Source organism: Ammospiza nelsoni, chromosome 13, assembly GCF_027579445.1.
Source record: "Ammospiza nelsoni isolate bAmmNel1 chromosome 13, bAmmNel1.pri, whole genome shotgun sequence".
Taxonomy (NCBI): Eukaryota; Metazoa; Chordata; class Aves; order Passeriformes; family Passerellidae; genus Ammospiza; species Ammospiza nelsoni.
Window position 1 is genome coordinate 969,256 of NC_080645.1, and position 17,830 is coordinate 987,085.

The 17,830-nt window shown below is 47.4% G+C and overlaps 1 protein-coding gene across 1 annotated transcript; it reads right to left on the bottom strand.

The window, feature by feature from the left end:
* Nucleotides 1-11,386: 11,386 nt before the first annotated feature.
* LOC132078870 (serine/threonine-protein kinase PAK 1-like) lies at nt 11,387-15,427 on the bottom strand. Its single transcript, XM_059481174.1, has 4 exons — nt 15,243-15,427; nt 14,645-14,841; nt 13,178-13,315; nt 11,387-11,806 (listed from the first exon to the last, which is right to left on the bottom strand). Exons 1-4 carry the CDS (start codon nt 15,391-15,393, stop codon nt 11,714-11,716), a joined length of 579 nt encoding a protein of 192 aa, XP_059337157.1. The 5' UTR covers nt 15,394-15,427; the 3' UTR covers nt 11,387-11,713.
* Between the last annotated feature and the right edge of the window lie 2,403 nt (nt 15,428-17,830).

The following is a 17,830-nucleotide window of genomic DNA, read 5'->3' on the forward strand; positions in this document are numbered from 1 at the left end:
GACAGCCTGCAGAGGTGGCAAAACCTCAGAGTGGGGTCCCTGTCCCACACCATCCCCACAGAGCTGCAGCCCACTCGGGCAGCTGGAGGTGTCCACCATACCTCCCTCAGCTGACAAATTAGACAAAGGATAAACGTGAGCATCCTGAAGTGAGGGGTGACAAAATGCAGGCACCAGGGAGCTCTCAGGACTGATGGGAGTAGCAGAGGGCAGGTGACAAGAAGGGCGGCAAGAACAGTCACGAGGGTGAGCAGGCGTGGACCGCACGGTAGGCTGACACAAGGGCCAGTGGTTGAGTTGTGCTCTTTGCTGGGGGGTGGCAGTTCCAGTTGGAACGTGGGATGTGACATCACAGAGATCCCAAGATTCCAGGGTCAACAGAAGTGGTCACTGGGGATCCCTGAATGGTTGGGCTTGAAACAGACCCTGAAGATCATCTTGTTCCAAGCTGAGCAATCTTCCCCCACACCTTGGGGGAGCCCTGTTGCCAAGGATGGGGCATGCACAGCCTCTGTGCCCAGCCTGGGCCAGTGCCTCACCACCCTCAGTGTAAAACAGCAGCTTCCTTAGATCCACCTTCAATCAGCCTCCTGCAGTTGAAAGCCATCCCCCTTGTCCCGTCACCACAGGCCCTGTTGAACACTCTGTCCCCTTCTTTCCTGTGGGACCCTCCCAGTCCTGCACAGCCACAGTGGGGCCTCCCAGTGTCTCCTCTTTTCAGGCTGAGCATCCCCAGTGCCACTTGGACAGCAGTCAGTCAGATCAGGGGATGTCAAAGCTGAAGGGTAGCAAATAGCATCAGGAACTGAGAGATGGAAGCTTTAGACCCAGATTTGCCTCTAAATATACAAAATTAATAACAGTGGAGGGGAAGATGGTGGGACACTTGTTCTGTTCTAACTGGTCAATTTTATTTTTTTCTTCTTTTTTGTCATGCTGATGGTTTTTCTGTTTGAAATGAAGCTTGGCACAATGTCCACTGTCTTCTCCATTTGTGAAACACCAAGCAGAGTCTGGGCAGGTTGATGATGCAGAGCAAAACCTGCAAATATACTGGTGATCCTGAGCTTGGGGGTGCAGCTAAACCCAGCCAAAAGTAATTTCTGGAAAGTCAAGCCTGGTTTACATTTTCTTGAGTTTGGCCATGCCAACTTTACCAGTTATTTATAAAAAAGCAAATAAAAAGCTCAAACCAAAACAGACAAAAACCCAAATAAACAAACCCACGCAAACCAATCAAACAGATAAAAAACCCCAAATAAAACCAAAGGGAATGAGGAGTTAGTGTTAGTTGTGAGGATATCACAGCAGGCAAATGGCTGCTTCCCACAGAATCACCATAAAAAGCCACATAAAACAGCTGCTCCAAAATATACCCAACTGGAGAAAAATAAAAAGTGATACATGGCAACTTTGGGGGCAGCTCCACATTAAGGTGAAGGATGAGCAGTGGTTCAGATCAGCATTCCCCACCCTCCAGGCTGCTGTTTGCTCCTGATGAAGGACCCTTGCAGGACTGTGGCCCCTCTCAGTGCAGTGTAAATCATCCCCACAGCTCTCAGCTGAGCCGCTGGCATTTCCAGAGCAAGATCCAGGCACAATCCTGAGCATCTGTGGAAGGTCCTGAGCATCTTCATGCCTGGAACCACAAAACAGCTCAGGCTCTCCCTGAACTGGGTTTTCAGGGGAGGTTTCCATATGCCTGTGAGATCTTTTCATCCCTCAACACATCTGACTTGATGTACAATGATGCGTTTTTGTTCCTTCCTTGCTCCTGTGTGCCAGTGAGGAAGCATCCATGTGAATGGAGGATGTTGTGCACAGGAACATTTATTCCTGGATTGCCATTTTGCTTCACTGTCACTCAGCTGAACATGGTCCTTTTCTAAGAGGGACTTACAAGAAATGTGTAGGAATTTTGGCTCTGAGAGGAGCAGAAAGCACATTTTCTACACCCCATTCCCAGCAGATGCAGTTTCCCTGGCAGAACAGTGATTGCCATTCATCTTCCTGGGAAGATTGTGAAGACATTCAGAGATCACAGGTTCAGCTGGCCTTTGGCTTTGTGTCCCTCATTTCACATGGCCAGTTTCAAGGGCCATTGAAAGAGGCTCATGTTTGCCTTGCTACCCAGAAGTGCTGTAGTTATTTCCAGGAGAAAACAAAAAATTGATTGTCCTCTGGTGTGGTAGAAATCCCACCACAATTGTGACTCTGTGAGCAAAGACAGCCTGTGCTTTTTGGGGCTGTAACAGCTGAGAGTGTGGCACAGCAGTTTTTATATTATTTTTAGAGTGCTGAAAACATTGTTCCCAAAACAATCTTTCTCTTCTGTCTTCTGTCATAAACTGTGGAACAGAGAAAATGGAAAGGAGCAGAGGTTTGTTTAAATTGGCTGGGGTTTTTAAAGTCTTAAAATAGTGTCAGCTTGATGCATGATACTTTGGAAATTGGATTAGTAGCACCTATTTCATCCCACCAGAGAGGTGGGATTTAAAACTTCCAACAACACAAACACTGGATGTGAGATAGCTCAGTTTTCCACCCCTCACACAAGTATCTTGCTGTACTATTTTAAGCAGCTCAGCCATATATATTAAAATATTGCTCCAAACAACAACAGAATGAAAATGTTCCACCAAATGGGGAAAAATAAGAAAAGTTGGTGGCAGCCCTTTCTGAAGAGCTTGTGTTGATTTTGCAAAGTTGGATGCAAACAAGGTTTGCCATATTTCTTTCCTAGAAAAATGTAGATATTTAATAGAAATCTGTGTCTGAGGCTGCTAAGTTGGGGTATGATTTTAGATCTGGGTGGAGCAGAAGGTTCCAGAGAAGCTGTGCTTGTGTCACCCTTGGAAGTGTTCAAGGCCAGGTTGGATGGGGCTTGGAGCAACCTCATCTAGGGGAAGTGTCCTGAGTATGGTGAGTCCATGGAAAGAAACTTTTGGTTTTCCTGAGATGCTGCCCTTGTAAGGGGAGCTCACAAACACCCCATAGTTTGAAATGCTCTGAGCAGAACCCAGCTGTGCTTTCCCACAGGTGATGAGGGATTTTCACTTGTATTTTATGGGGGATTTTCAAAGGGCAGTGCAAGAGTATCTGAGTGTATTTGACAGGCAGAGAGGGACAGTGTGGCAGCAGCTTAATGCAATGGAGCTTTTCCTTCTGTGATCCTGTATAACCTGAGGCACTCTGGGGCTCTTGGACCCGGCAGCTGGGCAAGTTAATCATTGTAACAAGTGATAAATTAACCTGCTCCACTCTCCTCAGCATGGCTGTGATGAGCATTAAGTAAACCAGCGAGCCCTTGCCAAGATGGGAGCTTGGTCTTTGCCAGGGAGGAGGGAGTAAATATTACTTGGAGTAAATAAAGCAACTCTGCTTCCCCAGGAAGAGGAAAAGAAGTAATTAAATATGTGAGTGTGGCATGGAATAATTTGCACAAGGACATATCTTGTCTGCTATGCAGGAATGTTACCAATCAACCATGCTTCTCCTGACCTTTATTTTTCTGTATTTCTACCACATCATATAAGAGACTCTTGATTTAAAAAAACCAAAACAAACACCTTGTGGGGAGGCACTTCTTCCTTTCTTCAGAGTGCCTCTTTCTTTTGTTCCCTCCAGAGCTCTCACTTCATTTCTGCTGTTCCTTGGAGCACAGGCTTGCCTCTTTCCTGATCCCCTGGGCTTGTTTTGCCTCTGGGTGTCATGAACACTATTAATTGTGGGGTTTTTCTCTCCATATTAAACCTGTCTCTTCAAGTGGTTTACCTTCATTTACCTGTTCGAGTGATGGATTTTTCTCACCTTTTATTACTTAGTGCTTTTTCTTCATTCTCTAAACCCAACTTCTCCCTTGCCCTGTGGCTGTTAGATGCCATTATAGGAGCATTCATTCTTTCTCTGCTGCTTCTCTCGGCTTTCACAGGGAGCTGAGAACTCTTTGGGGTTAAACTTGACTCACTTCAGTGCCTTCCTTGATACTGCCTGTGTACTTGGACACTTTAAGGGAATAAAGTCTCAGTGTGGAGACTACAGCTGTGAAATAATGGCTCTTTTGAAGAAGACAAGAATGCTGCTGTCAGTCTTTCCAAGGATAAACTGAGCACCTTCTTTTGGGGAGAAACAGACTCAGCTCAGCACAGAGGTGGCTGATGCAGGTACCCAGGTTTGGAGGGAAGGGTGCAGCTCCTGGGGGTGTGTTTGTGGGAGGCTGTAAGGTTTGTGTGGGGTCCCTGGAGCAGTGGGAAGACCCCACTGGGAGATGCACATCAGGAAATGGGGGCACAAAGGGCCTGAAGTGTGACCAGCTTTGGTGAAGGTTTCCATAGGAAAAAAATATTTTTACTGGGATTTTGGGCAATTTGAAGCTCCTTCTCATATCCTTTACCTGATGAACATTCCCCCTCTGCAAGAGCATGGGGAATCCTGAGCTCACACTATGAAAACCCCTGATAATTATAATTTTTTTTCTATTTTTCAATGTTGTCATCCCAGCAGGAGTCAGAGAAAGAGAACATGTGTGACCTGCCTGTGTTTGACTTCGTGACAGGAACAACGCCATGGGGAAGCTGGTCAGAGGAGCATCACTGCTCTGTCCTTAATTTTCCTGCACAACTGAGGATGATTTAAGAACCAAGGCACAGCCAAGACCTTTCCTCCTCCTGTGCTCATCAAGCAATCAGTGCCTCATCACACCTCAGCTTCAAACACTCGTTTGCATCTGGCTGACCTTGACTGCCCTCCCTGGATGGGAAGATGAAGAGGTGGAAGTGTCAAAGATTGGGATTTTATGGGTGAGTTGTGAAATAGTGGCTGGTGTGCACGAGGGCGTATGTGGCCCAAAGTCCGGCTAGCTAGAGGGGAAACGGCCGACGCCCCTGCTGCATCTGAGGCCAGCCCCCCCTGGCATCGCGGCCTCGGGCTGGGTTGGATCGCGGACTGGATTATACACGCTGGATGAGACGAGGAAAGGGAGCGACCACTTGCTGGGGGTTGAAGTCGGTTTATTGAAGGATGGCAGCTACCAATGCAGGGAGGGCAACGACCAGCAAATGGCCAGGAACAAGAGGAGAGGCAAGGTTTTAAAGGTAAGGGGTGGAGAAGGGAGGGAAACCCAGCTAGCCAATAGGAGAACATATAGGGAGGTGCATAACATAACTGACAAACAAACATATCCAATAAACATAAAGTTAAGGAGGAGCCCCGGGACCCCAGCCAACCACAACCCCCAAAGAGAAGAAAGTTCTCGAACACTGGGAGGAGTGGGGGGGTGATTGACTGGGCGCAGGGAGGAGGAAAAACTTACTTATATGGTACAATAGGGGAGGGGAAGTTACATAACTTGAGCGATTGACAGCTAAGGGGGCAGGGGTAACCATAGTAACATAACTGCAAGGAGAGCTGTGGCGGGAAAACTGGGGAGGGAAGAACCATCATACAAGGTACAAAGGGGGAAACAATACATAAAATGGGAGAACATAAGAGAAACTTAAAAACGCATTACAACACTGGTGCAGGCTGGTTCTGTGGAAACCTCATGTGCTGTGCCATGGAGGATGAGAGTAAATGGATTAAACAGGAGATAAAAAGGGCAAGGTACCTGGTTAGCTGCTGATGAAGAAAATGTTGGGAAAAAAAAAATACATGTAAGAAATATGTCAGAAATGGTCATTAACTGCCCTGCAGGGTCAGAGCTCCTTTAGTAATTGGCCATGTAGTGAATACTAGAAATTATTTTAAAAGTTCTTAAGTGACTGAGGGCTTTTAGTGAATGGTTGGGGGAAACAAAGGAATAATGTTTCTGGCAGAACTTTTATTATAAATTAAGCATCATCCTCTTTCTGAGATAACAGCTGCTTTGATTAAACGGAAATATCCCATGGAGGTCTGGGGTAAGTCAGTGGTCAAAGCCACGATGGTGGCCAGGTGGAAGGGGGTCCAACAGAAGAGGAACACAGCCAGGACTATGAAGACCATGATGGTGACTTTCTTCTTGGCTTTGTCCAGGGCTCTGGCATTGGAGTTCAGGTGCATGTTCCTCAGCTTGTAGAGCATCATGGTGTACAGGATGCAGATGGTGGATACTGGAATGGCAAAGCCAAGGATGAGGGGAAAAGGAATCTTGAGATTTATATGGGGACCAATAGAGGAATCTTTGGTGCATGTCCCTGCCCTTGATGGCATGCCATGCCTTTTGATGGCTTTGACTTTGGGAAAGATTTTTTTCTTTTTTTGGTTGTTTTCTAAAGTGTCCATGCCATGTCCCTCATATCTTGCCCCCTAAGTTGTGTCTTCATTCTTGACATTTATCCCCTGCTTTGGCAACATCTGTGAGCTTAGTTTTGGCATGTTTTGGTCCTTTGCACTGCACCTGATATAATCCTGGGCCATTTTCTTAGAGTCACTAAATTTCCCAAATTTTCTTTTTCTCTCCTCCAATTGCACTTCCTTTGATGGTGTCTCCATTCCAGCGTGTTTGTAGGTCCTTCTTTTCTGTTTTGGCCTTCAGTAGGGATCAATTTTGGCAAGCTTTGCTGCATGTGCCTGCACTTGCTGGCGTATGGCCTGCCTGCAATTGATGGCTTTGATTTTTGCAAATATTTTTTTCTTTTTTTGTTTGTTTTCGGAAGTGTCCATGCCATGTCCCTCATATCTTGCCCCCTAAGTTGTCTTCCTCCTTGACTTTTTCCTCTGCTTTTCCAACAGCTGTGAATTTAGTTTTGGCATGTTTTGGTCCTTTGCAATGCAGCTGATTTCTTCACAGCATATTTTTTGAAGACACTAAAATTCCCGATTTTCTGCTTTTTTCAATTGCATTTCATTTGAACCTATCTCCTTTCCAGAGTGTTTGTAAGCCTTTCTTTTGGGATTCGCAAGATTCCTTTTCCCTTCCCGAAAGGAAATGAAATTTCCCTTCGGGAAGGGAAAAGGAATCTTGCAATTTCAATGGGGACCAATAGAGGAATCTTTGGTGCATGTCCCTGCCCTTGATGGCATGCCATGCCTTTTGATGGCTTTGACTTTGGGAAAGATTTTTTTCTTTTTTTGGTTGTTTTCTAAAGTGTCCATGCCATGTCCCTCATATCTTGCCCCCTAAGTTGTGTCTTCCTCCTTGACTTTTTCCCCTGCTTTTGCAACATCTGTGAGCTTAGTTTTGGCATGTCGGCCCCTGCCAGGCTGCTGAGCAGGGACGAGGAGGCAATGAGGCCCCAGGCCTGCAAGGGTCACTTGTCCCCTCGTGGCCGCAGGCCCAGGGCCAGCAGCCATGGCCAAAGTGCTGCCCAGGTTGGCTCTGGCAGGGCTGTCTTGCAGCTGCTGCCCATCCCTGTGCCCTGTGCAGCCCAGGCTGTCCCACGGTGTCCCTGCCCTGCGCCTCTGTCCCTGCAGGCTGTCGGCATCCCCCGGCTGCCCCACCTGGCTGGGCCCTTCCTTTGCTGACAGCTCTGCCTCCTGCCTGCCTCTGCCTGCCCACACAGAGCCTGGGGCTGCTCCAGGCTCCTGCTGGGGACGTGCTGCACCACAGCCCTGCCCTGCCAGGGAAATTCCTTTCTGCTGCTGCCCAGGCTGGGCCTCCCCAGCTGCCCTTGTGCGGGGTGCGGAGGTTCAGGGATATCACACCACAACCAATATGATCCAGTGAAGCCAAATTTATTATCCCTAAAAAGACTATATTTATAATAAATCTCTACTGTCCACGTGTCTCTAGCTAATACATGATTGGTTAATCCTAGCTGTTTACACATCTAAATTAGAATGCTGATTGGATCACCTAATTTTTCACACGTCTTGCTGTCGTCTTCTGGCCCACTCATGGTTCAATTTTTTCCTTCTTTCCCAAGCTTGCTGTTAAACTTGCTGAGTCCTGATGACTCTTCTTGGATTTTTCTCAAGGATATACCAACCCCATTTCTGAATATGTCCATTATCCATTGTTTGTGAATGTATCCATTGTCCATTAGTACAAGCAGGTTGGATTGTGCATCGGCTGAATATGGCCCTTGTCTAGCAAGAACTCCTCAATCTGCAAAAAACTCTCAACAGTTCCCCGGTTTTGTTTCTGCACAAGCCAGACTGATTTAAAAGCACGCTCAATTATTTTCTGCACAGCAAGGCACTACAAGCAGAATTGAAAAAAGAAGACAAAGTATCATTATGCCAAAGGGTACTAAATCCTTGAGCCAGCCTGTTATTCCCCAGGATTTTAGCCACTCATCAAAAGAATTCTCAACCACTGTGAGCTTTTTCATATTCTCCTTAAGCAATGACAATTTCTTGTCAATAGATCCAGAGTGGTCAGAGAGATTCATGCAACACATCCCTTCAAAATCTTCACGCTCATCTCCTTGTGCTAGCAACAAAAAATTTATAGCAGTCCTATCCTGTAACACAGCGTGGTGTATGCTACCTACATCAGTGGTAAGCTCATTCCGGATTGCAGATGTAATGTTAATTTGTTTTCCTGTCCAACAAGCCAATCGTTTGAATGCTGTAAGGGCCTGTGATGAAGCTAATCCTGGTGTAAAAAGTGATGCCAGGATAACCGAAGGCCAATTCCACAATTCTACATTATCCTTGCAGTCTAATAGATGCTCACTACATTTTGGACGTTGGAATTTGTGCCTGATGTCAAGCATCTGTTGAATGCTAGGGGCAAACAGTGTCAATTTCCCAAACTAGCATGGTCCTCCTAATCCTTTCTGAGGAATTGCAGGCCAAGCTTTATCTCCACCAAAGAGAAACAAAAGCAGAAAAAAGTTATTGCAGAAGCTATTGTAGAAGGGACTTTTCTCTCCAATGATGTAGAAGCTTTTCTTGTAGTAACTAATGCTGCAAGTAGAGTTTGAGAACCTTTTGATTGGAAGATTTTAGAAAAGATGAGAGCTGCATTTTCACAATTTGGTTGAAAATGCCAACTTGCCCAGTCACTTCTGCAGTATATTTTTCCATCTAACACATTAATTCCAGCTGATGTGCATACCCTAATAAGACTTAGAATGTCACCCTATCAGCAGGTGATGTTTCATAAAAGCTGGGATGAAAAGTGTGCTCAAAAAGCTGCAAGACCTAGAGTGCAGGGTGATCCTCTGTATGGTTTAACAGCACAACAGTTACTTGGCAAAGGGCCCTGGGCTACTGCCACTGCCCAGGCTAGGAGCATTGATCAAGTCTTACAGATGAGCCAACAACTAGCATGTAATGCATTTCTTGCACTTCCAGATAAGTTACACACTATGTCTTTTACACAGATTTGTCAAAGAAAGAATGAAGACTTTGATAAATTTGTAGACAAATTGCATGAAGCTATCTATAATCATTCTGATTTAAATTCAGACACAAAGATACAATTGGATGGACTTTGGGATCATTTCTCCATTCCAAATGGCTTTCCCTTCAGTCACAAGAGCCTTCCATCTCTTCCAAAAATTGCCTGCTGAAACTCTTCTGCTCCCATCCAAATCAGTTCACTACTCCAGCATAACCCTTGAAGCACGGACAGATGACTCTTCAACTAATTATAGTAGAAAAGAAGGGTATTTATTGCAGCCATGGTCACCCGTGAACTAGTTTCCAAAGACACGTGCAAGGAGTTGCAGACTCCTGCTCTCTATTTCTACAGAAAAGGTTTCACATTAGGTTTCTAAGGACCCATAATACATAATTATTACCTGCCTGCTTTGCATTTTTATCAGCTGAATATCTATTACAGCTGCGCAATTGTATTCCCTTAATTGGATCGGAAGGATTTTGAAATGAGGGAGTGGTTGTATAGGAGGAAGAAAGCAGTCTTCCTCATGGTGAACTCTCCTCCCATGGCCAGTTGACAAGAACTTTTGACCTGCTGCTCATGGTCCAAGGCTCTCCTAACTGTTCAATTATTCTTAAGTCAAGGTCTTTCTATGGTCTCAGCTTCTTCACAATTGCTTCCTCTATCCCTGTCACTCCTAGCTTTATGTTCCTAATATATTTGGTACTCTTTAACTAAGGCACATGATTTCTGCTACCTGTATTACTAACTTAGCTTCTTACCTCATTTTAAAATCTTAACTAAAATATGCAATCTTCTACTATCCCAATTCTATTCCCAGCTGAGCCCTCAACCCATCTGCACTTTTCAATTATCCTCATTACATTTTCAGCTAACCCCTTGACTCACCTCAGGCACATCCCCGACTGCCTCTCTCCCAGCACCTCAGAGCTGCATTGCACAGCGCTTGCTGTGCACCACAGAGCACAAAGCAGGCTGGCCTGGTGGGCCTGAATATTTCTGCCAAACACTCTGCATCTCACACCTTTGCTATGGCTCAATGCAGAACTGCAGGGTTGCAGGCGCTTCCTCCCAGAGCTGCGTGAGGCGCTGGCTCCTGCAGATGGGCCCTGCCAAGCTGTCCCTGCCTCACGCTGGCCTCGCTTCCCTGGCACAAGTGCCGGGCCTGAAGGAGCTGCCCTGTGCTCCAGCCTGCCGAGCAGCCCGGCTCCCTGCCCCGGTGCCCAGAGTGCTGCACACACTGCTGGCCTTTGCCAGGAGTTGCAGGGCAGCCGGCAGAAGAGGAGGAATCCTCAGCCAGCCCAGCGGCCCGCGGCTGCCCTTGGCCTTTCTCTGCTCCTGGGCACACTCCAGACGGCCATGGCCTCCAGGCCGGGCTGTGCCCAGCACGGCTGCGCTTCCCCTCGGCAGCAGCCAGCTGCCACCTGGGCTCTGAGAGCGGAGGATTCGCCCGCTCCCAGCAAGAGGCACCCAGGGCCCGGCTGCCGCCTCTTGCAGCTCCAAGGGCCTCCTTCCAGCCTGCCTCTGCCGGGGCTCAGGCTGCTCCGGCCTCTGCCGGGGCTCTGCTGGGGCTCCAGCCCGGGCAAGGCCGGGCCCGCTCTCACCTCACAGGCGCTGACAGCTCTGCGCCACAGGAGACCTTCCCGAGCACCCTCTCTGATCTTTCTGCTTTCTCACTTGAGCAAGGCTCTCCTCCAGACAAAGAGATTATTGCATTTAGGGATACAAATCCAAGTGGCAGGAACCCCATTGCTCTCCAGTCACAGCTGGAGGCCTGCATCTGCACAGGGTGTTTGGGCTGCCTCATTCTTCCTTTGGTTTTGCCTTCAAATGCCATTGCCCTTTCTGCCTCAACTAGAAATACCACAGCTGCGCCATAACCAGCCAGTGGGTCATATTCCAAAGGCAGTGCGGTCTGGAGAGGATGAATGAAGAAGAGGCCTCCTCACTTATGAAACCATACAAAAAAAGCCATATGTGTGACTTAGTACCAATAAAAAACAATTGGTAATTCAGAAGGAAATGTTGAATTTTCTGAAGGGGTCAGAAGGAGGAGAATCTTCCAAGTGAGTTGATGTTTCAGAAACTTTATTAATTACAACTCTAATCTATAATTCTATGCTTCAAATCTCTTTAGCAACCCTACTCTACAATCCTACTCTAAATTGGTAACAGAGATAACATCTTGACATGATTGCTATGTTCTCGTCTCCTAGGGTTAGGGTTAGGGTTAGGCTTAGGCTTAGGCTTAGGCTTAGGTTTAGGCTTAGGTTTAGGTTTAGGCTTAGGCTTAGGCTTAGATTTAGATTTAGGTTCAGGTTTGGGTTTAGGTTTAGGCTTTGGCTTAGGCTTAGGATTGGGGTTAGGGAAAGGGTAAGGGATAGAGATAGGCATAGGGTTAGGGTTTGGGTTAGCATTTAAGGTTAGGGTTAGGTTTTAGGTTTAGAGTTTAGGTTTAGGGTTATTCGTCTTCTTCACTGAATTGATGACTTGTGCCAGGATGAATGGTGGCTTGGCTGAAGTTACAAATGGATGCTGTCCACCGGAAAAAAAATACAACAAAGAACAGTGAACCATTACTTTCCAAGCTCATTGCTTCAGGGACTCAATCAGGATACATCAAGTTCCTGGAAAGACCCAGAAAGAGGAGCAATGGGACCATCTGCTCCCCAGTCATCCCCAATGTGCAAGACCTTGCCATCACAGGCAAACCTGGCCCAGAATCCCACTCATCTGTTTATTGTGATGTCTTCATCATGCTGGGATTTTTGCCCTGCAAGTGCTCTAGAAATGGCGCTTTCTGTCCCTGGGTTTTCTTCCTTTCAGGAAACTCCAATGACTCACATAGGTCCCTGCCTTTGAAAGACAGGCACTGTGCTGATTCCCACAGGGACAGAAAGCAGTGTCTGCCTTTCCATGCCCTGCCCCTCGTGTGCTGGATGGCACCTTCCTTCCCAGCAGGGCCAGCCCAGGGGCACTGGGCCCTGCAGTTCCCTCTCTGCCACACAACCTGGCAGTAACCCTGGCACAGTTCCCATCTGCTTGAGCGTGCCAGGCAGCAGATGGGGCTGGGACAAGTCCCTCCCAGCTGTCCCTGTTTGTATGGCAGAAACCTCTGAGGGTGGGCTGGGGGGCACCAACCAGGGCCCCTCAGAGGCTCACAGTGAGCCCCCCACAGCCCCTCCTGCCCACAGCCAAATCTCTGACCCCTAGGCTGGGACTGGCTTCCTTGGGTTCCTCCACCACCATTTCATGTCTCTGTACCCTGCATTGCTCTGCTTCAATTCTTTTGCCATTAGATAAAACTGAACACTCCACCAAATCACAAAAGAGGGCAACAGACACAGTCAGAGGACAGAGCACCTCTCCTCACAGGAAATGCAGAGGGAGCTGGAGTTATTCAGTTTTGTGAAGGACAGGCCCCAGGGAGAATTTATTGCCACTTTCCAAGACTTCAGAGTGGCTTTGAAGAAAGTGGGGAACATCTTTTTTAACAGGGCCAGTTACAATAGGATATGGACAAATATTTTTAAACACTAAGGGCATCTAATCAGACTAGGTCTAAGGAAGAACTTGTTTACTCGGAGCATGGTGTGACCCTGGCATAGCTTGCCCCAAGAGCTTGTAGGAGCCCCATCCCTGCAACCATTCCGGCTCTGGTGGCAAAGGGCTCTGAGCAACCTGATCTTTTTAAAGATGTCCCTGCTCATTGCAGGACACTTGCACCAGAGGACATTTACAGGGCCCTGCCAGCCCAGCCCAGTCTAGGATTCCTCACCATTTTCATTTGAAGAGCAGCAAGAGGGGAGGTGAGGAGGAAGGGGGGTCATCTGCTGCCTTGGGCTTGAGTGGAGGAGGAGCCCATCCCTCAGAGCCTGTTTCACCTGCAGCCCCTTCACATTTTACCTGCAGGAGCTCCTTGGCAGACCAGCGCTGCTCCTCGTCTGTCTGCAGGCAGCAGCTCAGGAAGTCACGCAGCAAAGCCGAGAGGAGCTTGGGCTGCCGCAGCTGTGGAGTCCCTACTGTGGCTATCAGGTATGTAGCCTGGAGAGAAAGGAGACACCAGGCTCCACCTCCTGCTTTCACATCTCTAAGGCTCTCCCAGATCCCTTTGTTTAACCTCTGTTCTTCAGTGGCAGTTTCTGCCCTGGCACAGACCCAGAGATGACTTTCCTTTACCAACCAAAAACCCAAACCCCGATGCAGCCACAGCTTTTCCACCATCCTGCAGATCTTGCCTTGGCAGCTGATTTCATTGCCTGACCTAGTTAGTGGGAACTACTTCAGCAAAAGGACATTTGCTTCTCTGAGGATTCATGCCAGCTTGAGATGGTTTTTGGAAGAGGGACTTTGCTATACTAATTTCAAGGGTTAGTACATGAAAGGCATCTCTGCGGTGCTTGTTGGTCCTTTAAGCGCACGTGCCCTAGAACAAAACTCATCAAGCTTTTTGTGCTGTTCTTGAAAACAATGGGAATTGGAAGAAAAGAAAGGAAATCCATCAGTTAATACCCAGGTAGGGAAACAAACATTTACAATCTCCTCTTCAACACAGACACATTAAGATGCCTGCACAAATGTATTGGGATGAAAATGCCTGCTTGGGCACACAGGAGCCACCTGCAGCTCTGTCTCTCAGCAGTCTGAAAATTTCAGCTTCCCATTTTTGCAGCAAAAGAAAAATTGTCTAGGTCAGAAGAAGGAGAGGTTCCATCCCTATGGACACCCTCCAGTCATTTGGCTGCTCAAGTCAATGCATTAATTGTAGGCCCATGCCAGAAAGTGCCAGGAAACAAACAGGAGGTTTTGGCAGGCTCTCCACATCACCAGGCTCTGGCTTGGTGATGTGCAGAATGTTGCTTGGGCTAGGAGAGAAACACGGTCACTGAGTGTTTCAGCAGCACTGCACAAGAAGCAGAAGAGACTCTGTGCATTACACCCTCATGCCCATGTTTTCCAGTGAGAAGAAACTGCACACAGGGTTAGGTTCCTCTCTAAAGACCACGGTTTTAGAAACTTTGTTGGGTTTGGGTTTCCTTCCTTAATTTCTGGAAAGATAACAACAGTTTTAAGATGCTTTTTTCCTGTTATTAAGGCCATCTACACAGACAAAAGAACTGGAACCACTAACCCAAAGGAGAGTGTTGAGTGAGAATGGAGTTTGTTTGGAGTTTGTTTGCATGTGGTAAGGCTTGAGTTCCCCCACTGATGCAACCAAAAGTCCAGCAGATGCTGATGTGTTGCAGGGACATTTGTAGGAGGGGACCTTGGTGGAAGTAGTTCTAGCAGATGGCAATGGGATTTTGTCCAGTGGCACACAGGACATGGGACAGGTGAGAAAGACAGTGGGATCAGTGAGTATTTGCTCCTTACCGTGCCAGAACTTTCGCCCAAGTAAGGAGGTTCTTGTTCTATCATTTCAATTCCCACAATTCCAAAAGACCATATGTCCACTTTGGGGCCATATGGTTGACCTGTCACCACTTCAGGCGCCATCCACCAAGGAGTCCCGGTTACCGAGCACCGTCTGCTCTGCTCAGGGGTGAGCTGAGTAGCGAGGCCAAAATCAGCTGAGGAGAAAACAAAATACTGGTTTTATCTCAATTCTGTGTAATTAGGAAAGCAAGCAAAAGAATTCCCCAGCAGAAGTTTGAAATTGCTCTGTTGAATCTCCTGGCATTGGCGACTTTAAAAATCCCCCCATGTTTTACACTGCCTCTAGCAGTGGCTTTTGTTCTTTGGAAACTTTAGACTTGTAACTCCCTCCCTCTGGAAGGGACCCACACAGAGCAAGGCCACTCTTGACTGCTTGTGGCTCCTTCTACCTCTGTGCACGTTGCAACTGTGCCCTCAGCTCGCAGCAGGGGTCCCTGCACTGCCACCAGCACCATTTTTGGGGAGCTGGCAGTCACGCCAAGCAGCCCCACACCCACATCCCTGGAACGCTGCACCTGACCAAGAATATACTGACCCAGTTTGACAGAACCGTCGGTTCTGAGAAGGATGTTGTCACTCTTCACGTCTCGATGGATCACATCGTTTGAATGAAGAAAATCCAGTCCTTGCAGGCACTGAGCGAGAAAACAGAAACAGAAGGGCAAAAATGAGTGATGTGATTTCATCACACAAGAAAGGAAACAAAGAATCTAAAAGATTCCCTCTCTGGGGGAATGGGGAGTAATGGCAGAACAGTAATGGCCACTGAGAGGAAGAGCTTGCTGCTCCAACACTTGCAGAGCAGGACCTTTCTTAGGAAAGGCACGTCAGCTTTTGAAAGAGCAACAGCACCTGCTGTTGTAGGCTGTCCCCTGCCAACCAGCCAGGATGACTCCTGCTGCAGCGCATGTGCTCAGAAGCAAAGAGCATTCTGCACTTCTATCCTTTTTAGCTGAGCACTGAGAGAAACGAGTCTCTCTCTTCTTTCTTTGCTGTTTGTTTCAAATCCTGCCACCAGCACCTTTCCTTTTACAGGCAAGGAATGCAGTGAAGACAGACTCCAGGCAAACATTTAGAGAGGCAAGTTGGAGAACAGCAAATACAAATACAAGAGACAGAGCGAGAATACAACAGCAGGAGATAAGAGTACAGGGAGTGCAGGGGCACTGGCAGGCCTTTCACTTGAGATGCTTTTACTTGCCCATAGCATACCAGCAACACAGAAACAAAGCTCAGCACAGGAAACCTCTCCTGTTCTGAGCCCCTGTTTCCCAGACAATCCTGCCCAAGCCCTTGGAAACACAGCTGGGATTGCTGACCTCCCGACTGATGGCTGCCATCTCATCTTCTGACAGGCATGTCTGGCTGACGATGTCGCTCAGGACACCTCCATCCATGTACTCTATAACCAGCAAGAGTTCCTCGCCCAGAAGGTAGCTGAAAGAAGGAAACAAGCAGGTAGAGATGAACATGCATGGCTATGTAGATTTTTTGCTTCCAGGTTTCTTATTTCCAGGTGCCTTTGTGACAAGGACAGAATCAAAGGAATAGACATTCCCTCTTGGCTGTGCATTATTTGCAATCTGTGCAGTCTCAAAGAGAAAGACACATCTGTGAAAAAGGAGATGTCTTAGATGGGCAGCAAATGAAAAGTGCAGTTTAGAAACAGCCCAGATAAAAACATGTCAGGCATGGTGTTTCTGGAAATAAGCATCTAGTCTTCCTGGCATGCAGAGCAATGGCAAAGAGGGGCAGCAATCCAAGGGAAATCCACTTTAGGATGTTTCATCTGCACTTAAGAAACTTTAAAAAATCAATCCCAAATAAATGTGGAGGCAGTGAACTTTGAGGCTATTGAGTTAGGAAGATACAGCTGATCCAGGTTTTGAATAATTTTGGAGTAATTATCAAACTAGGTGTGCCAGGAAAGACTCATGCAGACAAGATGCACTCTCTTCTCATCCATTGGAGATGAGTAGAGAAATATGAATAAATAAAAATTAACAGCTTTACTTGCTGCCACTGACCAAAGTGGGTTTTGAACCTCTCATGTTTGCTTTACGTAAACACACATCCATGGGATAAGACCATGACCTCTCACCTGTCTAAATAATTCACAACATTGGGACTCCTATACCTCTTCATGATCACTATTTCATTAAAGGTTAGCTCCTTCCTCCTCACTCCTTGAAGATTTATTTTTTTTTATTGCCACCTAAAATGACATTGAAAATCAGTAACTAGAGAGGTTGGTGGCACGAGACTACAAGGCAGGTGGAGCGAGTGATTTTGCAATGACACAGCTGAGCTGTGCCAAACTGCCTTGTGATTAGGCACTGCAGTAATCAGGAACTGACATTCCAACAGCCCATTTCTCTGCTCCCTTGGGAGCCAGTTACAGGACACGTGGGGCCACTGGCATTTTGCCTTGACCACTTGGTAACAGCAGTGTCTCAGTTATCACCCACAAACCTCTGACCGCACTCTCTGCTGCTTTGTTTGGGACTCAGAAGAAGGAATCCATGCCTTAATACTCTGTGGATACATCTTGTGATATGGGCAGGGCTTAGGGCTTTCAGGGACGCCTTGCAGATCTCTCCCTACGTGCAGTTCCCAAGTGCAGCACTGCAGGTGGCTAAGGAACTACCAGTAACTTTCAGATGGATTTGCTGGCAGCCAGAAATGAGAATTCAGGACTCTGAAGCTGCAGCCCCAAAGAGCAGTGAGGTGCTCGCAGGCACCACCTTTGTTTTAGCAATGGAGAGCGAGTGAGCGCGTCCTTCTCTGAAAGGAACTGCTGCCCTCCGTGCCTTCCTTCTGGCAGCTGAGGAGGACAAAGTCCCAAATGTGTTCTGTGGGCTGGCACCAGTCTGTGCTTCTTGTGCCTTTTCAGCACAGCTCTGCCCAAAGCTCCAGCCACAGCTCACACCAGAGGGGAAAGCCCTCGAGTGCAGCAGAGCCTGCAGGGGCTGTTGACATTTACCTCTCCTCCTGTGGCACTGTCGAGTGCTCTGTAAACATCTCCAAAAGTCCTAGAAACAAAACAGAAGCAGAGAAAGGAGAAGCTGTTTAGATCTTGCAGTGAAAGCCAGCCCACACAGGAGATCTCTGTTGGAAGTGTCA

Bases quoted from the DNA above. Each gene is read 5' to 3' on its own strand.
- LOC132078870 (XM_059481174.1), bottom strand. From the start codon at position 15,393: ATGAAATCACATCACTCATTTTTGCCCTTCTGTTTCTGTTTTCTCGCT. The intron at 14,842-15,242 runs GTCAGTATATTC...TTTTCTCCTCAG, and splicing joins CGACGGTTCTGTCAAACTGG to CTGATTTTGGCCTCGCTACT. The intron at 11,807-13,177 runs GTAAAATGTGAA...TCCGGTGGACAG, and splicing joins CTGCCAAGGAGCTCCTGCAG to CATCCATTTGTAACTTCAGC.